Source organism: Scleropages formosus, chromosome 7 (genome assembly GCF_900964775.1).
Source record: "Scleropages formosus chromosome 7, fSclFor1.1, whole genome shotgun sequence".
Classification (NCBI taxonomy): Eukaryota; Metazoa; Chordata; class Actinopteri; order Osteoglossiformes; family Osteoglossidae; genus Scleropages; species Scleropages formosus.
The window spans coordinates 30,136,879-30,161,573 of record NC_041812.1 but is presented as its reverse complement, the minus strand read 5'-3'; the positions used below and the strand labels follow the sequence as shown (position 1 = coordinate 30,161,573).

At 49.7% G+C, this 24,695-nt stretch overlaps 1 protein-coding gene across 1 annotated transcript; it reads left to right on the top strand.

Moving 5' to 3' along the window:
- The first annotated feature begins 987 nt into the window (after positions 1 to 987).
- LOC108929081 (cingulin-like protein 1) lies at positions 988 to 23,663 on the top strand. Its single transcript, XM_018743404.2, has 19 exons — positions 988 to 1,075; positions 4,077 to 5,512; positions 5,677 to 5,771; positions 6,866 to 6,959; positions 7,305 to 7,415; positions 8,394 to 8,542; positions 8,810 to 8,951; positions 9,339 to 9,551; positions 15,093 to 15,299; positions 15,616 to 15,720; positions 15,979 to 16,131; positions 16,319 to 16,489; positions 17,957 to 18,118; positions 18,658 to 18,747; positions 21,647 to 21,730; positions 22,090 to 22,214; positions 22,416 to 22,524; positions 22,821 to 22,984; positions 23,194 to 23,663. Exons 2-19 carry the CDS (start codon positions 4,127 to 4,129, stop codon positions 23,312 to 23,314), a joined length of 3,681 nt encoding a protein of 1,226 aa, XP_018598920.2. The 5' UTR covers positions 988 to 1,075; positions 4,077 to 4,126; the 3' UTR covers positions 23,315 to 23,663.
- Positions 23,664 to 24,695: the final 1,032 nt, after the last annotated feature.

The following is a 24,695-nucleotide window of genomic DNA, read 5'->3' as shown; positions in this document are numbered from 1 at the left end:
CAAGCAAGATAGATGGCATGCTTATGGTAACATTACATGACATTCGTGTACCCATAGTATAGCATCTACACGTGACCAAATTTGGAAATTGTAATTACATGTGAAAATCATAATTGCCGTGAAAAATCAATAATTACAACAATTAGTCTTTTTTTAAAAAAATGACTACACGAACGATGTCTAGTTTTCTGTAGCTTTTGTATGACTGGAATCAGTTGTAACTGTACGGCTGCTAATGAACACCAGATGGCGCCATCGACACAAGGGCCGGGAAGCGCGCCGCCGACGGACGAACGATCCACTTTGGGGGTCCGCCGAGCACGCGAGCGCTCCCATATCGATTTAAATGTTTGTCACGTGACAATGTGTGCGTTCTCCTTAAGCTCAAACTTACTTTTCTTGTTTTCAGTTTCTGTTTCACTCTCCCGCCTCCTGTTATTTTTCCTCCAGAATAAAGAACAAAAACGTCTGAAATAATTCACGTCGCCTGACGAATTACTTTTATAGCGGATTTTTGTCATGTTCTTGTAGATACTTTGTATACTGATACTGCTGACCATGTTCTTCCTGACCAGTGTGCTCAGGTAAAATCAACGCGGTCCTGGTCCAGCGGTGCCTGGTGATGGAACTGATGTTAAAACCCACCCACCCGCGACGCTGGACCAGTGTTACATTATCATTATACGCAAAAAATATGAACGCGAGGAAGGATCAGATCTGATGCTTATATCATCACATAATGATCACACAGTACGTCTCCGTATCTGTACAGTGACCTCCGATCGAGAGTAAATTCCACTTTATCCTTCATACGGACCGCGTTCTTCGGGCCACTTTGAAAGTGAAGGACCACCAATCGTTACCAGCACGCGGATGAATGGATGCGGGGGGGGAGGAGGAGGAGGAGGAGGAGGAGGAGGGGGAGGGGCGCGTTGCCTGGAGCTCCAGGCGCCTCGTGTCGTCGCGCGCACGGTCCGCAACAAGTGTGACCTCACGCGGCGCCGAAGAATGAGCGTCTGTGTGCGCGCAGCAAACCGCCGCTGCTGGAACTTTCACCGACCAGGGTAAAGCAGTGGTAAGTTACGTCTCCTCTTTTACCTCTCCTGTGGCACAGCGGCTGTCATGATTTCTCAGCGTGCTCACAGTTTTTTTTTTTTTTTTTTTCTTTTTTTCTTTTTTACAGTTTCCAGTTTCGCTCCGACGAAGCACCGCTGGGTTATAATAACGTTAATAAATAATTATAAGTTATCCCAGGAAAACTGTAGCATAGAATTTCCTATAGCAACGCAATTTAACGCATTAATATCGTAATTATTAACGTTAAATCTGGATTCAAGTACTAGCGTGGTCATTTGACATTTCAAATTGAAATGAAAATTGAATTGAATTCAATTCAATTGAAATTCAATTCTCACTTGTTTTCTGTGTTACTCTACTGTGTGTGTGTGTGTGTGTGTGTGTGTGTGTGTGTGTGTGTGTGTGCGCGTTTCTGCCGCTACACCTGTCCAAGTAAAATATTACACCGCTAATATTCTTTTGGGTCTCGTCCACCTGAGGCTGAGGTAAAAAAAAAGTGTCCCGAGGAAGAAGGAAAGAAGGCGCGGCGATGTGTCCGCAACCTCAGAGAGCTCCCTTTCCAGTGACACTCGCGTGTTTACACTGGTATTTCGACGTGTTCGCGGTAAATGTGTGGTAAATGTGCAGTTTTGTGGAGAAACTTTGCCGCAGTTCGCGTGTTTCTTTGCGCCGCTGCCGCCCCTCACCGCCGAGGTCCGTCGCGCTCAGACTAGTCTGTCGGTGCAGCGGCTTCCCCTCGTGCCGAGTGTCACCTTCGCAGCGCGTGCGATATGGTAATGGTGGCGTGCGCGCGCATCACCTGGAGCGGTGTGTTCGGAATTGTAGCGGAGCCTCGTTAGTGTCTGAGTCCGCTGCGCTCCTCAGGTGAACGGGAGGGGGATGTTGACGAAACGAAGCCGAGATGGGATTTCAATAAGGTACAGAAAAAGAAAAAAGAAAGAGCAAAAAAAAAAAAAAAAAACAACGCGCGAAGAACACACACACTGAGTGTCCAGTGCCACAGATTCAGGGCCGCGGACGAACGTCGGTGTCGGATCATGATGTGGTGCGCGAACTCAGTGCGCCCATTGTGTTCTCTCTCTCTGCTTTGTTGTCAGGTTCACTGTACTGTGTGCGGCCTTCCAGTGGTCAGGTTCACTGTACTGTTCGATATTCCAGTAGTCAGGTTCATTATTATACTGTCTGGCCTTTCAACGGTCAGGTTCACTGTACCGGCGTACCAGTGGTCAGGTTCACTCTACAGTACTGTCCGGCGTTCCAGCGGTGAGGCTCACTGTACTGTCCAGCCTTCCACTGGTCAGGTTCACTGTACTGTTCGATCTTCCAATGGTCAGGTTTACTGTGCTGTCCGGTATTCCAGTGGTCAGTCTCACTGTACTGTTCGTTACTCCAGTGGTCAGTTTCACTATACTGTTCGATGTTCCAGTCATCAGGTTCACTGTACTGTCTGGCCTTCCAGTGGTCAGGTTTACTGTACTGTTCGATATTCCAGTAGTAAGGTTCATTATACTGTCCGGCCTTCCAACGGTCAGGTTCACTGTACCGGCGTTTCAGTGGTCAGATTCACTGTACTGTTCCGTGTTCCAGCAGTCAGGTTCACCGTACTGTTCGATATTCCAGTGGTCAGGTTCACTGTACAGTCTGGTATTCCACTGGATTCACAGGTGCCTTCACTGCAGTGATAGTGGGTGACAGTGGAATTGTAAGGATGAATCCATGTCCACTGAAATAATGTGAATTTATATCAGGACATCATAAAGCATTGTATTCCTCATAGATACGTAGATTAGATTAGATTTGATTTGGTTTGGTTTGGTTTGATTTCGCAGACATAGTTAACTGTCAAGATTTACCATCAACTCCATGTATTCAGAACCACTTATGTGAAAACATGATTATGTTAAAGGTCATCTATGGTTTTGCTCCACATCACTATGGTTACCTGCTGCCCTCTGTTCACACATTTGCTTGGAGGGAGTCTTTTGTCACTGTGTCGTTCAGTGGATTCATACGTTTATACTGTACATTCGTCTGACGTCTTTGTTCAACTTCACAAAACCTGCTTGGACTGGCTTGAGAAACCGATCAAAACAAAGTATGCAGCACAGTTAAAGTTTTTGAAAATTGTTCCTGATTCCTCCACCTTGACATACTCATTCAGTAAGTAGACCAAATCTTCGCAGGTTCAGCAGATGTTTTCGGGATCAAGGGGAATAGACCCCCCACAGTGGGAAGCTACTGTCACAGAAACAATGGTAGGAAAAGGCTGAATGGGCAAATCAAGCTTGAGGTTCTTTTAGGGTCCTCATTAACACATTCATCACCCTCCAAAACACACACACACACCCCACTTCCTCAAACTTTCAAATTAGAAATTCCTCAGCTGTATTGCTGTCATTCTGGTTGGACCTGTTTGTTGGGCCCGGAGTTGAAGTTCCCCCACATGCGGTGCCCGGGAGATGCTCCAAGCCACACGGAGCTGCAGTGAGGATTAGTGTGCGATAGTTCAACAGGCACGTTCATGCACCATGTCTGGATAGGTGTGTGTGCGTGTGCATTGTACGCCATGTTCAGTTTTGCCAGTAAAACTTTTTTTTTTTAACAACTTGACCACATGTAGTTCCTCTTGTATTTTGTGTGCTTTGTGCCTTTGTTGTTTCACCTGAAGGATACCACGGTATTGTACCGCTCTTGTGTTTTCCTTCCTTGGATGAGCTGGTAGCATGTATTATTTAAAGAGATTTTGGTCCAGCATGGTGTCACCCTCCTTTCAGTGTCTGGAGTGTTTTTCCCAGGAAAGTGTTGTTTGCGGTTTAAATGGCTAGATGAACAAACAAATCGTTCGGAGCTTAAGAGTGACTAAAGTAGCAGACATAAGCAAAAGTTCACGCTCTTGAAAGTTGCGTTAGCCTCCGAGTCGTAGAACATTTATGGAAAAGTCATCAGATCAGGCGGCATCTTGTTTCTGACCCACAATGAGATTATGCTCTTGTTTGCAGCCGTGAACGCTGTCCAAGAAGAGGGATTTCGATTCTTATTTTCTACACCAATGGCATCCCACAAAGTTGGCAGCATTCCAGGCGGTCGACTTGGGGATGCTGAGCGCCCAAACGCAGCGCAGAGCATCGTGACAGGCTCTTACGGCCTCAGCGTCCGTGTCCAGGGCATTGACGGACAACCGTTTGTTGTCCTGAACAAGCAGAGCGCGGAGTGCCTTAACCACGGAGAACCCACCGGTAACGGGGTGCCAAACAGCTCCTTCCTCGACAGCTACGACGAGTACGACTTCCGAGGGCTCGGCGGGGCATCGCACACGGACGACCCGTTCGCAGAGTACCGGTCCCAGAAGCAGATGCAGAAGACCCTGCTGAACTTCCAGATGTATCCAGAGCTGCTCATGCCCTACGACCCCGAGAACAACACACTGAGTCTGGAGCGCTGCCACGCTCCCCGACGCCGGCCAGCCTCGCTGGCTGAGCCTGGGGACGTCTACAGGTGTTCACTGCCCAGAGCCACCTCTCCACTGCTCCCTCGCACGCGCTCTCCAGGCTCACCCGATGCAGCCGCACACCTAGATGAAGACCGGCTGCAGCCCTCACCTGCTAGAGAGGTCTCCCGGACGTTCCCCACCAGGTCTCTGAGCACCGCCAGCAGCAGCTCCAGTTCCAGCCTGGAGCGCGGTCGGCATGAGCCTGACGTGTTGCCCCTGCGCCGGCACGGCTCCAGTGGCCCTGTGCTTCAGTTACCCCCTTCCTGCGGCACGACCAGGCCTCCTTGTACATACCTGCAGGAGGCGCTGTACGCAGACACGATCAATCGGCACGAGAACCGACGCTACATCCCTTTCTTGCCAGGGACGGGCCGCGACATAGACACCGGCTCCATCCCCAGCGTGGATGAGCTCATCAGCAAGTTTGACAGCAGGGATGGCCAGCAGCGCAGAGGTCGGGCGGGCCGGCGGAACCGCATCGGCGCCGAAGAGCGCAAGCGGTCCCGCAGTGTCGACAGTGCCTTACCCTTCGGCCCGAGGGGGAAGGCAGACTGGCCGGACCGGGTCAGCAAAATCAGCTCCGGTGAGTGCCGGCTGCTCCCCTCGGAGTCGAAACACCGGAATGGGGTGCCACCTTCTGACCCCGAGAACTCGGAGACCCCCCGCAGCCCCGTTTCTGTCCGAGGCAACGTCGGCACCGGGGCTTCCTCACAAGACAGCAGTGGCTCTACTTCTCCACAAGGCAGTGTTTCCGTAGCAAAAACCTCATTGCTGAGCTCCAGGAAATTACTGAGCAAGTCCTCCACCACGTTAGCAGAGGTTGGTGGTGGGGATGGAGAGACGTCTTCACGAACTGTGAAAGTTCTAACAAGCATGGCAACAACGTCGTTGTCCAAGGCCCCTGTGGAAAACCACAAGAAGACAAGCGCTGAAAGAAATGTTCAGGTCAGCAGCCTAATTCTTCTAAGGCTGTGCTGGGGGTGGGTGGTGGGGGGCACAGTGATGGCATGAAGGTTCCTCACTTTTATCACGTTAATGCTGCTTGCTGCGAGATGCGCTGTGAGACACTTTTCATGTTATTGCAATGAATATGTTGTTGATTTGCCCAGGTGACCCCTGATCTCTTGAAAGGTCAGCAGGAGCTCTCACAACAAACGAACGAAGAGACGGCAAAACAGATATTATTTAATTACCTAAAGGATGGGTAAGTACATTTTTATCTCAGTAGATATGAAATCAAGGGGTTGGATGGGGGTCACAGAAATTCTGGTCAGCCACACATTTACATATTCTTGTACCTGACACCTATTTCCAGAGCAACTTACAACTGTTTACCCATTTATACAGCTGGATAACATTAGTGGAGTAATTCAGGGTACTACAAGCCAGAGGTAGGAATTGAAGCGGCAACCTTTGGGTTCAAAGGCAGTACCTCCAAACACTATACTACCAGCTGTCCCCACGCAGGTTTGGGTATCTACAGCATCCATTATGAACTGGAGACAGTGTGTAAATGTAGGACACACGCCTGTGTTTAGTTGGTCATTAACAGTTTCATGAAGTGACATACACCCGTGGAACAGTGCGGGTCAGCCGTCTGACTGGTCGGCTTGAAATATTCTGGGAACATGCGGCAAAGTCCAGCTGGCTGCAGCGGTTTTTCCACTTTGGTTGCAGCTGTTCACATGCCATTTAACAATAGTTTTATGCGGTATGCATTGGCATGGTTATAAAGCACATATGTAAACTGGTCGTTTTAACCGAAGTATGGGTAACAGGCGTACCTGCAACTGTGATCAGGTCACAAGTAAACATTTACACACACTTATTTGGGAAGGACAGATTATGAGAGAAGCGGTGGTGTTTGTGCTCCTGGGCTGTGACAGGTTGAGCTTTGGACCACTGGATTCTCTCTATCGCTCCCTCACCCCCACACTGAGGAGCGTAGGGCTTTTTATTGCGTGAAACGTGACTTTGACGTCCACACGAAGACCGTAAGTTCTGTCGCTTTGGAACAAAGAATCCGGGGCGGAACGATGTACACACTTCGGTCACGTTTTTTACTGTGTGCTCTATTCATTCGTGTTGGAGATCCTATGTGGTGGGCCACCTACATTAAGAATAGCTCTTACAGCTGGAAGATAGAGCAGTCGAGATTGTCTTTTTCTGAAGCCCTTTGGTGCTGAATGTACTTTGATCCTGCGATTTGGAGAAAAATGTTGGAGATCAATAAACGTAAAGGCAGACGTTCTAAAGTAGCCCCGTTTGCAAGCGCACCTTTTTCTGTGATGTTCGCAGGAGCTCAGACAACGATGACACCACCAAGAGGAAGGTCAACCTTGTCTTTGAGAAGATCCAGACACTGAAGTCCAGGGCAGCACGGAACACCCAAGTGAGACTTTCTTGTAGCTCAGGTGGCGAGCTCCACGTTGAAGAATCCAAGCGTTGAAATGTGGAGACAGCACTTTTCCACATGACCGACTGTAGCCATTTAAAAATGTTTCAAGTGTGCAGAAGAGACAGTTCTACAAGTAAAATGTTGAGGATTTGTGTGACTGACAAACTAGAGTTTCTTCGCAAAACAAACTGTGCAAAATCAGGCAGCTGAGTCTGCAGGAACTGAGCGGCTTCCGCAGTTTGCTTTTACACCTGGGATGAGTCAGTGCATGAAGCAGCGATGGAAAGGCTTGTGTCTGGTACTGTGCTATGAACAAGGTTCTGCTTCGTGTGCCGGCAGTCTGCTGACACGACCGCGGAGCTGAGGGAGCTGAGGGAGCTGCAGACTCAGAAGGAGATGCTGGAGAGGAGCGCCGCAGAGCTGCGGAAACAGCTGGAGGAGGAGACCGAGGTAGTACGACAGCAAGGAGATACTGTGCTCACCTAGGCTCTCGAACCCTTGGGACGCACCTATGACTTGCGATGGGCTGGAAATTAACCGTAACATTTGTCATGGTGATAATGATCTTGTATTAATTTAAGATTATCATTCTTAATAGTGCATGGGGACCTGGTTGCGTAGTTATTAGAGCGGCTGTCTTTGGCCCAAGAGTCATAGGTTCAAATCCCACCTCCTACTGTAGTGTCCTAGAGCAAGGTGCTTACTCTAAACTGTTGCAGTAATAGTTACCCAGCTGTATGAGTAGGGAAATAATTGTAAATGCCTTAACATAGTAAGTCACTTTGGAGAAACACATCAGATAAATGTAAATGTCTTTGCTACCTGCTTTTTACTTTTATTGCAGGCCCTTAGGCTAGCAGTTCAGTGTAAAAGGTACAATGTCACTGAAAGTTCAGAAGAGTTGCTCTTCACGTTGCAGGGAGTTACTGTCAACTCTACTGGAAGAATATACGTTGGCAGGGGAATAGAAAAAGAACTTAATGGCAAAAGAATTTTTAAATAATGTTTCTGAGTGTTTACGCCCTGTGTTGCCGGGTAGGCTCCGGTTCCCCGTGACCCGTATGGGACAAGCGGTTCTGAAATGTTTCTGAGTGTTGGAGGAAAGGGTGCGGTGGTGCAGCAGGTTTGGCCGGGTCCTGCTCTCCGGTGGGTCTGGGGTTCGAGTCCCGCTTGGGGTGCCTTGCGACGGACTGGCGTCCCGTCCTGGGTGTGTCCCCTCCTCCTCCGGCCTTGCACCCTGTGTTGCCAGGTTAGGCTCTGGCTCGCCATGACCCCGCTTGGGATAAGTGGCTTCAGAGAGTGTGTGTGTATGTGTACGTGTGTGTGTGTGTGAGAGTGCCGGAGGGAGGCCTCTGTCACTGTACACTTGCATAGTCCTGTGCAGGTCTGCTCTGTGTTTTCCTCAGCTGTGATTGTTGTGCTCTGCAGAAGCTGGTCGCTATGGTGGCGGCCCAGGACAAGGCCGCTGCGGACAGGGAGAACATGCAGACAGAACTGGCCAAGAGCCAGCAGGAGAGTGCAGAGCTCAGGGAGCAGCTGTCCAGGGCAGAGGAGGAGCTGCGTAAAACCACAGAGGAGTAAGGCTGTTTAGCGCTGTAACAAATGTAACAAGCACGGTTTGCAGGTATACTCAGCTAACTGCTGTTGAACGTCGAATGCGCTGCTTGTCTTCACACTGTGCTGGCATGACCTCTCCGGTTATGTTTTTTCTGTACGGATAACCACTGTCCATACCGAGCTGCATTATTGCCTTATTGCATTATTACACAACGGTGTAGTGTGTGTTAGCGGTTTGCTGTGTTGGCAGTGTACAGAAGTACTGAGTGTGTCCTTTGTCCCATCAGGCTCCGCCAGGTAAAGACGGAGAGGGATCAGTCCCAGACGGAGGTGAAAGACCTGCAGGAGCAGCTGTCAGAAATGCACGACGAGCTGGACGGTGCTAAGAGGGCCGTGATCGACAGTGGGGTGAAGGATGCCATGCTTGAGGTGCGCTTTCCTCGGAGCTGTGAGAAGATGCGGTTCTCCTAGGTGGCTACCTTCCGTTGGGTGTTCACTAAGCTGCTCCGAGTGTTCCCGGTCCTGGCTGTGGTCACAGAACGTCCACTAAGAAGGACGTGATGTGTTGGTGACAGAGCAGCAGGAAGGTTTTGATGTAAAGCTTAGAGTTTGAAGTTTCAGGCAGGACTTTTCCACCCCTGAGCAGCATACATAGCCAGTTGTTTTTTTCACCTCATTTCCCGGAAATGTAAGAATCATTCATTCAAGTTTTCGAACAAAAAGTATACAGCAATGGCTTCACGTGAGTTTCGGAAGCTTTGCGTAAATGTGACTCAGATAAGGTGAGATCTGTCCTGTCCACAATTTGTCTCGTAGGACCTTCTGCTGATGAAGCTGGACTTCCAGGAGGTGCTGCAGTCCAAGGAGGACCAGGATGAAGTGTTGCGGAGGCGGGAGCGTGAGCTGATCGCCCTGAAGGGGGCACTGAAGGAGGAGGTGGCCACCCACGACAAGGAGGTGGACACGCTGAGGGCGCGGTACGAGCAGGAGGTGCACAAGCTGCAAGTGGCTCTGCAGGAGGCCAAACGGGTGAGGGAGTGAGGCAGGCCACTCATCCCACAGATTGCTCTTATTGTTAGTGAGCATCATGACAGGCCTGTTCATCTATTGAAATGTGACTTTCGTGTCCTCCCGAAGACAGTAAATTCTTTGGCTTCTGAACAAAGTCCACCGTCGTTATAATTCTCCAGAAACATCTTTCATTGCACATTTCTGTGATTCATCTGAATTTCCATCAATTTTCCATTGTTTCTGTTTGCAGTCTTGCCACACTTTCATTTATTCACTTAAGTGACCCTTTTCTCCAAAGCCGTGTACATCACAGAGAACAGTACAGAAAGAGTATTACGTGAGCGCAGACTTTCAACTTGTCTCCTCTTCATCAAAAGTATTCTCAGTCTGGAGTTGGAATTCAGAGTTCTTTTTTTGTTTTTTCCTCGACTTCTTCCTGAAAGATTTGCGGAACTGTATGTGGATATAGGCTAAACGGAGAAAATTTTGCCCTTATTTAAAATAAAGTGAGGGAAAGGGAACAACGTAGCGATGCTTGCACGTAAAAGCTGCATAGCGCACAGCAATGAGAGAAGTCGGAGGTATTTCTTGATTTCCATTTGCCTCATCATCTAGTCCATATTTCACTGCTTGTTGATTCTTGTTTACATTTGGATAGCAACCAGCAGACCGCGTCAGAACATCTTGTGCAGCCTCGTCTTTTTCTGCATTTGCATGACTGGATAAGCTCCGAAGCATTTAAGAGGGTTAAGCGCCTCACTCAAGAGTCTGACAGCAACCGTTACGAGAACGCATACAGTTGCAGGCAAAAGAGCGCCTCCGTCTTTCACCGCTTGGCTGGCAAGTGTTAGCGATGTGACATTTACACTAGCGGTGCATCGGGAGCCACGCCGTGGACATGCGCAAAGGGCTCGAAGCGGCAGGTTGTTAAAGAGTAACCATGGTGGCAAGGTTCTCACCACAGCTTAGGTTTACAGCAGCAACACAGCGGAAACAGCACACTCAGCAGTGCTGTGACCCATCCTCCCATCATCACTTTCTCATGGGAAACTTGCCCCGAGGATCCTCTTGCTTCGACGCCACGTGTTCTGATTACAGAGCGGAACTTGTACCGTAGAGGTTTTTAAGGCATTTGTTTGGGGTGCAAAGGCATGTGCGAAGCGCTCTGCTTTGTGTCTGAGAGCGAGCGCTGCCATCGACATTTCTTTCCCTCACGTGTCACGCGTGCAGCGTTTGCGCTGGCAAGTCAGCTAATAGTTGTGTATTCCAGTGCATCCTCCTGTCTGAGCTCAGCCTCTGATGGTACAACAGGCTCGCTATTCAGGTCGGTATTCAGGAACGAACGTGTCTCCATAGGAAAGACGAGAGCGCAGCGGTAAAGTCGGAGCGCGTAGAGGGCGCGTGAGCGTTGATCGAGCACCGAAGGCCGTTCGCTCTTCGTGTCTCTTGGCGCAGCGCTCCCTTTTTGCGTGCGTGACGGACCATCCTCTGTGCTGCGTGACAGCCACGTTTCACTGAAAGCAGCCCGTGCCGTTGGCCTCGACTCTCATCTCCATTGTTCTCCTGGGCTGCAGCTTGGCGCAACCAGAGCTCGTCAGTGCCAACGAGCTTGTGGGCAGTTGTGACTCTAGCGGTTGCCAGCGGAGCAGAGATGGGCGGGTGGAATTAGTGCTGCGGGTGGGCTTTTAATTTGTGCAGACCCCACAGATGTATAATATACGAGACCTCCTTCACCGTCTTGGAACTTATCTCGTATATCATCCAGTTCCAGTGTGCTGTGTACTGGCGATAAAGCCTTCTGAGCTCTGAGGTGCAGGTGAAAGTTTGCAGGCTTACCGATAACCTACTGTGGGATGTTACCAAGAGGTGGGATGTCTGTGAGGGCAAAATATTAGAGATTTTAGATTTTAAAGCAGCTGTGGTGAAAGCAGGGGCCATGCTGCTGAAAAGTACTGGGAGCCATGTTCTTCTGCTGAGTGGACATCCAACGATCCCCTGCTCACATTATGGGTGGGTATTATTGGTTCAAGGGGCAGGTTATGTCTGTCCCGTTTGTCCGGTCTGAACTTGACACTCGCTTTTCCAACGTCAGCTGCAGACCGGTCAGTGGACCTCGTCCAGATTATCAGACAGTCCGTGGGTCATCGACTTGGGGGCTCCTCTCAGAATCCGTCTCTCAACAGAGGAAGACAATGAGCGCTATTGGTTTGCCTTTCCTTTTTTTTCTCTGTGCAAAGTTCTGATGGAATTCGCTGCTTATTATATGATGTTATAACCTCTTGCTCGCACATCCAGGGTCGGAATGTTTATGTTGTTTTAAGAGCATGTGTTTCCTTGGCCTTTTGAAGCCTTCCTCGTTTCTTCTCGAAACCCCCACGGTGACGGATGCGCGGATTCGGTTCACACCGTCGTATCCGAAGTGCTTCATGCAGATTTCTGTGATGGAAATGGCCTTTCGATTCACATTAAAGTGCTTCAGTTTGAACTTGAGCGGACTGGTCTTCTGTGCTGTGTTTTAAGGAGAGCAGGGACTCGAGAGAAGTCAGCATGTGTCCAGCACAGCACTTATTTCCAAGAGCCTTTCAGTGAGTCATCTCAGGACTGAGCACCTTTTGTTTCAGAGGAGGGTGGCGTTGATGTCCGGCAGATCTCTGTCTTGGCTCTGTGTGCCAAGACTTGTTCGAGGTCAGATGGGGTGTTCGGCGAACAGCGATAAGTATGAGTAGCACACATGTCATACACACCGAAGTAAAGCACCCGAGCTCTCCCTTGTTGCTCTCGTTGCATCTGTAAACTCTGCGCTTTGCTTTGATTTCTTTTAAGTTTCAGTTTGTCCATGTCCTGTCTGTGAACCTGATGATGAGCAAAATGAAAATGTTGTGCCAAAAATAAGCTCATATTCAGGGAAGCTCTGAAAATTTAGCTTGTGTCTGCAATGCAGGGTCGAAGGACGTTGCAGAATTGGGAGACTCCCATTTCCCCTTCATGTGTCCTCATACCCTGGGACCCCGTGTTGTCCCACTGGAGCCACTGCTCAGAAATGTCCTTGTCCTTGTGATCGTCCTTGTGAGCAGCTGGTGTGAGTCAGCGTGGAGCGAGGCCATTGTTTTTCGTGTACAGCAACGCGTACAATAGCGGAATCCACTGACGGCCTTTAAATGGTGCTTTATTTAGTGGCTTTATTTACAAGCGCAAACCAGTCTTCGAGTGTATGCGCAAGGGCACATGGGTGGGGCCCTTCCACTGGCCCACGTCTCAGCGTGCTTCTCGTGTCACTCTTTTCAAGTGGACACAGTGCCCGTTAATGCTAAACTATAAATAAACAGTGAAAAGCACACAATGGCCCTTGGAACAGTGTTCCTCAATTGTTCTGGCTTTCGTAGTGGGCCGATAGGGCTTGGAACGTGGGGGAGGGGTTCATGAAACAAAACAAACACAGTGGACAATGCTTCCCACGATGCTTTTTGCGCTGACATGGCCTCGTTTTCACCGACGACGAGCGAAGAAGGCTGAGCGGGACTCCAGAGGTCCGAGAATTGAAAGTGGGACAGTGCTGGGGTGGGGCGATGGAGACGCATTCCGAAAATGAGCTCGACCCGCAAATATTGCACTGCTTTCCATTCCCAGACATTCCGAGCGCTGTGTGTAAAATGGGTTTCCGGCTCAGCTTCACAGACATCCCACCTCTTGGTAACATCCCACAGTAGGTTATCGGTAGGCATGCGATGTACGCAAATTCAGCCACTTTGTTTTACACTCATTGAAGGGAACGAAGTCCAGGAGCAGAGCGAGAGAGCCGGGTTGCTGACGCTCAGCTCTTTCGACCGGGCCTCGCCGTGCCCTCGACAGCACTGGGAGGGGGTGAAGTGCTGTTTAAAAGTTAAGCTCGGTTAAGTCTTCAGCGGGCATTTCTGCACGGCTTCAAATCAATTTCTAATATCAGAATGAAAGAAGTGATACGGGATTTTACTCCAGAAGAGTGCTGTTGCCTGGTCGTGGTTAATGATCTGTCAGTGTGTGCTGAGTATTTACATTAGACTATTGTACATTAAGGGGTGCGGTGGCGCAGTGGGTTGGACCGCAGTCCTGCTCTCCCGTGGGTCTGGGGTTCGAGTCCCGCTTGGGGTGCCTTGCGACGGACTGGCGTCCCGTCCTGGGTGTGTCCCCTCCCCCTCTGGCCTTACGCCCTGTGTTGCCGGGTAGGCTCCGGTTCCCCGTGACCCCGTATGGGACAAGCGGTTCTGAAAATGTGTGTGTGTATTGTACATTAGGGGGTTGTGGTGGTACAGTGGGTTTGGCTGGGTCCTGCTTTCTGGTGGGTCTGGGGTTTGAGTTCTGTTTGGGGTGCCTTGCGATGGACTGGTGTCCCATCCTGGGTGTGTCCCCTCCTCCTCAGGCCTTGCGCCCTGTGTTGCTGGGTTAGGCTCCGGTTCGCCACGACCTCGCTTGGGATAAGTGGATTCATCCTCTGTGTGTGTGTGTGTGTGTGTGTGTGTGTGTGTGTGTGTGTGTGTGTGTGTGTGTATTTTACATTTATGCTGGGGAGCCTGAAGAAAGGGTCGTGTGGTCTTGCTTCAAGGCGAATTGAGACTTGAGGAATGGCTGGACTATGAACTCTCCAAAGGAGACAGAAGCCCATCTTTTAGCAGCTAATGAGTAGCTTGCTGTAGTAGCATGTAACGTGGCCGTGGGTTAGAGACACACGTGCAGTCATGTACGAAAAAAGGCTTCCAGTCTATGACAGAAGCGTCATGGAACATTTCTCATTGTTACAGCTGCATGAGCGCTGCAGTTCTTGACATTATAGCAATGCAAGGTATCACCTGAAAATTGCAAATTTATGCATTCCGTAGATGTGAAAGATATCTGCGTTTTCACAAACAGTTGGTAACCTGCTCTGATGCCAGAAATGAAAGCCTGATCCCTGAACCACCCATGCAACTCCAGTGGAATTTGACCTTAAGACCCCAGGTTTACTTTTAATTTCCCTTATGACTCCACGCTGCCGCCTGCTCAGTTCATTCCATTTCACACATGGACCATGAACTGCGAAACTGGCCATTTTGCATTCTTTTTCAGCATTTTGTTATACAAAGGAAAACAGTCGGGGAAATGGCCTTAGGGGGTACTCTCTTTGTAGAACTTAGAGGAAGCACAATTCCTCTCGGTCATTGTTTCAAGCGAATACAAAGAAGTAGGACTACACAAACAGAGCCGCATGAGTTAGTCTGTGATGAGACAGCCGTAGCCGCAGAAATGCGATCTTATCACTGGTCGCGAGGCTGCTCATATTCCAGATTCCTTCCAGACACTTGTCATTTAGCTCTGAATGTGATCCAGGTCGCGTGGCGTGCAACCTGTAGCCTGTGCCGAAGCCTTTGTCTGTCAGGGAGTCTGTCAGAGATGCCTCCAGGTGTCATCTGTCTGTGCATGTGTGTGCGTATGCATTTGAGCGTGTCTTTTTTCAAACTTCCTCGGAAACCGTTCGCATACCAGCGCTGACTGGTGTAGTTGGACTAGACCTGCAGCTCAGGACTGTTTGATCGCTTCTCTCTCCAGCGCAATGCCACCACATCCCAGGAGAAGGCAGCCGTGGAGGCAGCTCGGGCAGAGGTGGAGGCCCGTGCGGAGCACCTGGTGCAGGAGGGTGAGCGGCTCCGCAAACGAGAGCGGGAGCTGGAGAACGCGATCGCCGAGCTGAACCGCGTCATCGACGAGGCCAAGCTGAAAGAGAGCCTGCTCGGTGACCGCGTGACCCGTCTGGAGGCGAGTCACATCAGGGCTGCGGTCACAGCTGCACGGAGTCTGTGGAGCACGATCTGTTTTTACCACGTTTTACCGATTTAGCCCATGGTGTAAACCGCAGCGCGTGCCATTCCTCACATTAGTTACCCGGAGGATTAGCTCATTCGTGCCTGTGCGGTACGCGGTTATTAACTTGTGCGAAATCGAAGTTGCAGCTCCAAATCAGTCTGCTGACTGATACTAGACACTGCTTTTCTTACCCCAGGTAAGTGATCTCCTGGGCGTTTGGAGGAATCTGCCTTGGAGTAGATCGGCTGATGTCTGCGTGCTTTTGCAGAAGGAGAAGGAGCAGCTGGAGGAGTCCATAGTGGAGGCGAAAGGGCAGGAGGAGGAGCTGACCCGTGCCAACACAGCTTTGACCACTCAGCTGGAAGACATACAGGTATACTGGTGGCACACAAGGTCACAAAGGCTTGCTGTGTCAGTGATGTCAACTGACGTCTGCCCTGTCCCTGTAGTTCTTCCCAACTACAGTATGACCCTTAAATAAACCTTTTTAAATACTTACTTTGTTTCATCACATAATTCATTGGTTCAGTGGATAATTTAAATATCGACAGAGATGGCACCTGAGGGTTACAGCAAATGAATATTCAAACAGGACACATTTTAAAAGTCATTACTCTTCACTGCTCTGCAGAAAGACTTGACCAAAGTGACGCAGCAGCACAAGGAGCTCAGTGACCAGCTGAGAGAGGAGAGAATCCAAAAGGAGCAGCTCAAGAAGGCTAAGAATCAGGTGGATGATGAGCGGCAGTTTCTGAGCAGGACCGTGGAGAAGCTGCGGAAGGAGGCAAGTGGGGACAGAAGGACAGAGGGAGGCGGGGAGGGCTGATGACGGAGCTGAGCCTGTGCCAGTGGTGTGTGTCCAGCTTAAGGAAATGCAGCACCACTGATCGAAGCCACTTGGGGTGATGAGGTTAGTGAAACAGCCCATTTGTATACCACTGCAGGCCCAGTCACTGCCCTCTGTCCCACAGATGTGTCATCTGGCAGAGGCCTCGCAGACAGCCACGTCCGAGCTGCAGGCGCAAATGGACGAGCAGCAAGAGAGGAAGCGCAGAGAGTTTGCGGAGCTGCAGAGGCAGCTGCGGGACAAGGCTGCGGAGCTGGAGCAGTCCCGGGAGGCTTTGGACAGGCTGCAGGAGAAGGTGCGTCGGCCTGCGGGCCCTTCTCAGGGCCACATCGCGCTCTTGAGCCCACCCTATACTTGACCACTGGGGCACAGCTGCTTGGATTCAGCAGCCCAGATAAACCCCTGGACGACACAGGGATTAACCTGGGTGGCAGAGCTCTGGGCAAAGTCCGTGGAAATAGAAAATCAGAGCAGAGGTCTATTTTTCCTAGGCCACTGAAGTCTCTCTGAAAGCCCGACACTCCCCAGTGATTTAAAAACATAAGTAATTGGTTTAAGTGTTCTTCACGTTGCTCCCTGGTGTATGGTTAACTTGCTGTTAATGCTAAAAGCGAAGAAAGAGAACGTGCTGTTAGAAGTAGGCTCTTTTGTGCGGAGCAGTTCTTGTCGCGTATATATAAAAGCTTTTGTGTTCGTGATTGATACTAGCCACATGCATAATGTGGTGTAATGTACCTGCCGTCTCAGTGCTGGAATGTAGAGAAAAAAATTACGTGCAATTACATGAATTAACCCCTGCATGTTTTCTCTTTTGGGCTGTTGATACCAGACTATTGAAATTTGCCTATGTTTTCAGGCAGTTTTGAGAACTTTCCAGTTACTACAGTGAAGTGGTTTTCAGCAGGGGGTGCCCCAAAATTCTCAGTAATTTTCTCTTAATTTCTTTAGACGGTATTACCTACTACAGCACAGCTGTAGTAATTTTCTTGAATGACATTCTTTCATTTATACAGGTTCACATTTAAAGAAGTTCAGTTGCATTATTACTGTAGTAAAGCCCAAGTGATCATTATTTGCTCAACTAGCAAGCTGTGCATGACAGTGCTTACATATCTGAGTACACTCCACATATCCAGCATGAGATGACATACAGGGTTTCTGTTCACATTTATCATTTAGATGACACCAAAGTGGCTTACAATGTTAAGGTTACAATTATTTGCCCATTTAAATAGCTGGGTAATTTTAGAGTAAGTGTCTTGCTCAGGGATTCTACAGCCAGAGGTGGGCATCAAACCTGCAAGCATTGGATCCAGAGGTAGTGACTCTAACCGCTACGTTGTCAGCTGTCCCTGCTTCATGTATTTTTCAACATTAGGAAGCAGTAGTGTTTGTCTTATTTGAACGTGTTTGTGCATGTTATCATGTCCCCTCCCTTGGCGGAGCAGCTTTAGAAAGAAATTATGAAAGGCAAAAGACAAAATTAAAAGTAGATATTCGGGAGCTGTCAAGAATATCTACGCTTTGCATATACTCTACTTTGTGCTGTACCCTCATATTATGAATGTAATTTACTAAAATAACTGAAGATCGTTTGCAGTGGTGGATGAAAACTGAAAGGGAAATGATACACAAATAACTGTTGAAAATGTGAGCTCAGGTAAACTCTGCAGCGCTGATGATGGGTACGAGTGCAACGGAGTCGAGAATACGTTCGGCCTCAATAGGCATTTTTCCTCTTTGCTTCGATGCGGGGGTGCAGCTGTCCAGGCTGGAGGAGGACCTGAGGCAGTGTAAAGAAGAGCGGGAGGGGGCGGAGCTGAGGGGGCAGAGCCTGGAACAGCAGGTGCACGACTTGGAGCTGGAAATGGAGGCCAAGTCCCGCTCCAAGGAGGACCGGTCGAGGCGGATCAAGCTCCTGGAGGTACTGTGCGTGGAAGTGATATGACAGCTGCACGTGTCATTATTGTTATACTTGGACCATATCAGAAATACCCGCGTAGATGACGCAAACATAGCAAGATGTGAAAAATCAACAAACGTGCCAAAGGCAGCCCTCGCGCAGCAGAGGAATCCCTGAAAAAACAGAGAGCAGCAAAGACGCGGCTGAGGACGAAAGCTCGTCCGCCAGCGTCCTTCAGCGTCTGTCTCCCATTCGGTGAACGAGGGGGAGTAAGGGCTCAGCTGGGTCCCACATGTGAACAGCAGACGCTGTCGTTGACCACTCTGCTTATAGCAAAACATCACAAATGGAAACCAAATGTTTCCCCAAACAGCGCAGAACATGATGAGGCCCTTAAAGGTCAAAAAAGCGAGGATTGTTTTCATCTTAGCTGTGCAAAAGGAGATTGTGAAACACACCTGTGACTTTGTTCCCAGATCTCGCAGGACCGCCGTGTTATCCTTTTGTAAACTGCAGCGATGCCGGTGGTGAAACAGGCAGCGTTTCCTTTTGTCTTCCAGGACAGGATCTCCCAGCTGGAGCTGGACTTGGAGGAGGAGCGTAGCAATGGGGACCTTTTGATGGACAGGCTTGAGCGTGGAAAGGAACAGGTGAGCCCCACGCAACCCCCCAGTTTCCTGGGTTAAAACCTGCTCTGTGGACCGAAATCAGTTGTCTGTTACTCTCCAGCCAGACGTCAACTCAGACATCAGAAGAGACACACTGTGCAGTGTAACTTGCTGGGGGCTGGTGTCCAGTGAAAAAAGCAGCTGGGCCCTCATTCTGTCGAGTGATCTCGCTGATCTGACAACCTGCTCGACTGCCCACACGAACGGCTCAGAACTGGCACCTGCTAACTGGCTTTCCGTGTGAAAATACGCTCCAGCATGTGTGAGAGCGGAAATGTGAAGTGGTTTCATTCCATTTTTCTTTTTTTCCAGCAGGTGTTTTAGCCCATGTGTAACTCCATGCATCCGAGACTAATTTAGTTCAGTAGAATTAACAATATCAGTGTTATTTTTGGTCATACACTAAAAGTAATTTCCCCCAGATAATCTGCATCTGCTAAGCCAATAGGAAAATGTGTCTCAGGTCATGGACGTTGTGCTTAGGTAAGGTAGTTTGAAATGGAGTTTTGGAGATGTGCCTCTGGAAACTAGTTCTGTAGTTCGGCAGTAAGGCTCTTGTCACGCAAAACACAGCGAGCCGGGACGGCTGGACCCAAGTGCAGCGTCGTTCGTCCGGAGTCGAGGGATGAGGCGAGTTCTCGTTGTCGGGGACAGGCGAAGGGTCGGTCGATCGGCGGTCAGGGTCAGAGCTAAGATCCATGAGCGAGGTCAGGGGACTTAGCGAAGGGTCGGTCGAGCGGCGAACAGGACAGGAACGAGGATCCGTAGACGTGGTCGGGAAACGGAGCAAGAGGTCAAAAACCGGAGAACGTGAACCAAGAGCTAGCGAAGCGTCACGAAGAAGGGCGGTTGTCCCTGACGAGATTCCGCAAAGGTATGGGAACTGAGGAGGGTCTTTTAAAGGGTGAGTGATCAGTCAGGTGCAGGAGCATCATCGGGTGCCGTCGGTTGCGTTGTGGGCGTGGACGTGACAGCTCTCACCCGGAAGCACAGAACCACTCCGATGATTGAATCCTCCTGTGTGCTTTAACTTGTGTCCAGATCCTGTGCCCTCGGTTTTGTCATTCATTCTGGAGTACGTTTTCAAGGCTGGCTAAGAGGATGCCACTAAATGGCTTGCTCTCGCATCTCCAAAGTAAGGCACTGTCTCAAGGACTCGCTTGTGGGGAGTCGTCCAGCTTAAAGCCTGCAAGCTGCCGCCCATCTCTGTTTGTGAACCTCAGTCTGTGCAGTTGTCGTGTTGCTGTTTCGTGGAGAAACCTCCTGCAGTTCAGCTGTATAGCCGTCGAGTCCCACAACATTGACGTCGTAGGGCCTGTCCTGTACGACTGAGACAGTGGAGGAGAAATGCTTCGAATGGCGCTCGGTCAGATCCGGTGCAGCCGAAGCTTCGTTCTGCCGAGGATACAGTTCATAGGTCAGAACTTTAGAAATGTACACGTTCGCTGTTTTCATGGCAACCCGATCGTGTTCGTCTGATAGATGAACAAATTGGTTGCTCCCCCCCCCCGCTGCACTTTTTGTAGCACCGGCACAGCGTTGCTCCGTACGCGAGTAGGAAAGTGAGAATCGGCCCCAGGACATTATGGGGAAGCACATAGACGTAGGTGATGTGGAAAAAAAGGAGAATTCCAAAAGCTGCCTTTTAATCCCACGGCACAGAGGAAGGAATCCAAGTCAGGAGTGCCGTGATTGGTCCAGGCAGCGTTACCAAGGAAACAAAGGAGTGCTGACTTGTGAGCTGGGGTTGGGTGGTCTTTAGAGGAACCCATCAGCGAGCACAGCAGTAGGAGGAACACCTGCGTCCCTCCTGGCACCAGGTGCACCTCTCTGCCTGAGCGAGAAGACCCCCCCACCCCCTCGTTCTTGCCGGCGCTCCTGAAGCTAATTCGTTTTGTCGCCTGTTCCCATCTGCTGACTCAGATCCCTCAAGCTCTGCTGGGCTGCGTGGAGCAGCAACACTATCGTTCTTCAAACAGGGCTGCGTCCAGCTCTTAATAGGCAGACAGTATCACCCAGAAATGTCTTCACTCTACAGGAGGTGCGGTGGTGCAGTGGGTTGGACCACAGTCCTGCTCTCCGGTGGGTCTGGGGTTCGAGTCCCGCTTGGTGTGCCTTGCAACGGACTGGCGTCCCGTCCTGGGTGTGTCCCCTCCCCCTCCGGCCTTGCGCCCTGTGTTGCCGGGTAGGCTCCAGCTCCCCGTGACCCTGTATGGGACAAGCAGTTCTGAAAATGTGTGTGTGTGTGTGTCTTCACTCTCACCGCTGTACAAGAGCCAAATATCCCATATCGATCAGAGGTCAATGTCATTGCAGGGCAGCCTCTGTAACACTGCTCATTGTTCTCGGTCTTATTGACGAGAGCCTTTTTTATATTTGACGTACAGATGCAATGTCTTAAAGCAGAGGTTTTTAAAACAGTTTTTGTTGAGCGCTTTTAACTCCGTTTAAAATAATGTATTCAGAACATAACTGAAAGTCAAGTACTTTCATAGTATGTATCGCGAATCAGGGTCGAACCTTCTCGAGGAAATTGCATTCCATTGCTAACATTTAGGTGGTGATTTCTACCCGACTTTCTGATGACCTCTGTCCTGAGGAGTGGAAGAGATCCAGCACATTCCTCTTGGTGTTTTTAAAAGGTTGTTCTCGTTATTAGAGATTCATTAACCTTCAGTATTACCTGCTTGCAGTACGTTCGACGCTCACATACAGTTTTTTCACCTGAAAACACTGGGACACGGAGCTCCCGCCACCATGGGTCTTGCAGTAGTAAAATTTTGTCGGAAGCTTGAGTGTGTGTATAGCTCAAGGTGAAACCTGTGTGTATTTTTGGTGAGTACACGTGGTTCTTAGCCTCCCCCCCACATGCCATTTACAGATAGAGCAGATCAGGAACGATCTCCTTCAAGAGAGAGCAGCAAAGCAGGAGCTGGAATGTGACAAGATGACGCTGGAACGACAGGTGGGTGTGTCCCCCCCCCAGCCAGAGCTCCGCATGATGCACTATGCAGCACTGCTTGGAGGACAGAGAGCGAGGATTCCTTCTTGAGAAAAATGTCACTTATTTCTCTTAGGGTCAATAAAAAGAAATAAAAGGGAATTTTTCTGAGACCTCGGGAAGAAAAATCAGCTTTATCTAACCCAACCATAGTCATGAGGTTTTCAAGATGTTTTGTTTGTTTTTATTAAGGAAGTGTAAGGGGGTATATTGTTTTGGAGGAAACCTGGAGGAAACCAAGAGTTTACGATACAGAGGTGAGCTACACAAGTACACTCTAGTTTATCTAAAAATGCCACCCTTTGGACCTCAAACCCACACAGAACAAAGAACTGAAAAGCAGGGTGGCTCGTCTGGAGTGCTCTCAGGAGTCCAGCAAGGGCAGCATGGTGTCCCAGCTGGAAGATCGGATCCAGGAACTGGAAGAGAAGCTGCAGGGGGAGTCAAGGTATTGGCTCGAGGGTCTGCCCAGCGCTGTGTGTGGCCTGCAGCGTTCAGATCACATGCACGGCTGTTTTTCCTGAAGAATGACCAGTTGTCTGCAAGCTCGTTCTGTTTATGGAAACCACATCCGGAAGCTGTGCCGTGCTCTTGAAACGTGAGCGCTTTATTTTGCTGGGCCGTTTACCCAGGTGCCATTTTTTGGCAGGGATCGTGCCAACCTGCAGCTGGCGAACCGACGGCTGGAGAGGAAGGTGAAGGAAATGATGATACATGTGGATGATGAGCATAAATCTCTGCAGGACCAGAAGGACCAGGTGAGTGAAAAACATGATCGTTCCCACAGTTACTGGTAGTTTTTCACTTAAACTACAGTAGCTAAGCTTCTTCTCAGAGGTCTGTGGTCAGGGAACTCCTCAGGGTTTTCCGCTTTCATCTCGTTCCACTGACGGTTCAATTACAGTCCAGGTGCTTTAAGCAGCGTGTTCCATCTTGATAAATCTGATGCTTGTAAGAAAACGAGCAGGCCCTGCATTCCTGGAGGACTCGGCCGGGGCAGGGGCCACTGCGATGGCCTACGTTTCTAGCTCCTCACTCCCTGCACTCACCACAGCTCAACCTGCGCCTGAAGACTCTTAAGAGGCAAATGGACGAGGCGGAGGAGGAGATTGAACGCCTGGAGCACGGGAAGAAGAAGCTGCAGCGGGACTTGGAGGAGCAGATGGAGCAAAACGAGGAGCTCCAGAGCCAGATCAAGGCCCTTCGCAATGAGATGAGGTGGGGTTGAGCGTTTGAAAGCTGGGGCTTGCAAACACACAGTATTGGGGGGAGAGCTGCAGGTGTTCTGCAACGTGAACGTGAAATGCTAACATACCGATATTAGCTCGCGGGTGTGGAAAAGGGCCTGGGCTGTACTGCCAGAGTACCTTTCACCTGTTTGTACGCCTTTAGTTCCCTGAGCGACAGCTCCCTTCTTCCTTCTTAAGGCGCAAGAGTACCTCTGCACCAATCCTGAATGATGACCTCGATGACGACGACGATGACGACGACGATGACATGAGCACCGATGGAGACACGTACTACCACTCTGCTTCGGGAAACAAATGAGTCCCGTGGAGCTGTTGGACGAACGGTGGCTTTGGACGTGGACTCGGTACCGGTGGAAGAGCAGCGGAACCCTAGTGACCGTGGCCTTTTGGCCCTCGTCTCAGGCCTGACGCAGGCGTCCTTTTCACGACTTGCCTGGAGGGCAGCTGTACGGTGACAAACGCTGCTTTGAGCTCAGCGAACTAATTCTCGCCTCGTTACTGTCATTTCGTAGCACGAACATTAACATAATTCACAAATATTTTATTGAGCCATATGTTTTTTAAATTTAAAAATATCTTTCGTTCTTTTGCAAGAGGATGTAACAAAACTAGACATTTTATTATTTATTGTTAAAAAAACTAAGGTGTTGAGGACAAATGTTTTTAAGGGAATATGATTATGAGGGATTATATTTGATGTTTCTTTCTAGTCTTGCATATACCGGTAAATTTTTTTATGTTTTTTAAACCGCATATAATTAGTAGTCTTGTTTCTGTACTTATTAGCAAAGGGAAGTGGAATAATTTTTATGTTCTAAATGCTGTCATCGCGCTGCTTAAGTGAACATTTTTCATCCAGTAACCAAAATGCAAAATATTTTTCAGCCGTTTGCTTTAGAGAAAACTGTATTTTGGGGTTTCAAATATTTGAGGTAAATATGGATTCCTTGACGCATCAATACTGACTGTGATGTCACCTGCTCACGATAAAATGAATATGTGACCTGAAGAAGTAGCCAGTGTCATGTCCACGCCCACAACACCTGACTCCGCACTAGCTCCTGAGTAATCGCTCACCCTATAAAGACGCTCTTCAGCTCCCGTACCGTTGCGGAATCTCGTTCGGGACAACCGCCTTTCCTCGCATTACTTCGCACACACACACTTACTCTATTCTCTGTTCACGATCTCCGGTTTTTGACTCCTTGCTTCGTTTTCCGACCACGTCCGTGGATCCTCGTTCCTGTCCCGTTCGCCGATCGACCGACCCTTCGCCCGTCCCTGGTTTTGAGACCTTGCCTCTTCCCTCAACATCTAACGAACAACGCCGCACTTGGGTTCAGCCGTCTCGGCTCCCTGTGTTCCGTGTGACAGCCAGTCAGTACCACCCATGTTGACTTCAACATTCCGAAGCAGAAAAGTGTAAACATGAGCAAACATGCTTCCCAGGCAGTTGTGTATCTTGCGGAATTCTTTCGCATCTTTCAGGATGTAAAAGCAATAGCTGATGAGATGACACACCGTCGAGATCCCCGCTGCTGTGTTTTCGGGTGGGGCTGTAAGACTCGCTGGATCAATGTGGTACACCCATGTACCGCGCCTCTGTGAGCCCGGTTGTCTCGTGGTCGCCGGGGACACGACCTTGCCGAAAGCGCCGGAAGGACGTCGCGTCACTGCCT

Coding starts and splice junctions, on each gene's coding strand:
- LOC108929081 (XM_018743404.2), top strand. CDS start 4,127: ATGGCATCCCACAAAGTTGGCAGCATTCCAGGCGGTCGACTTGGGGAT. Junction 18,119..18,657: donor GGCGGATCAAGCTCCTGGAG/GTACTGTGCGTG, acceptor TTTGTCTTCCAG/GACAGGATCTCCCAGCTGGA. Junction 22,215..22,415: donor AAGCTGCAGGGGGAGTCAAG/GTATTGGCTCGA, acceptor ATTTTTTGGCAG/GGATCGTGCCAACCTGCAGC.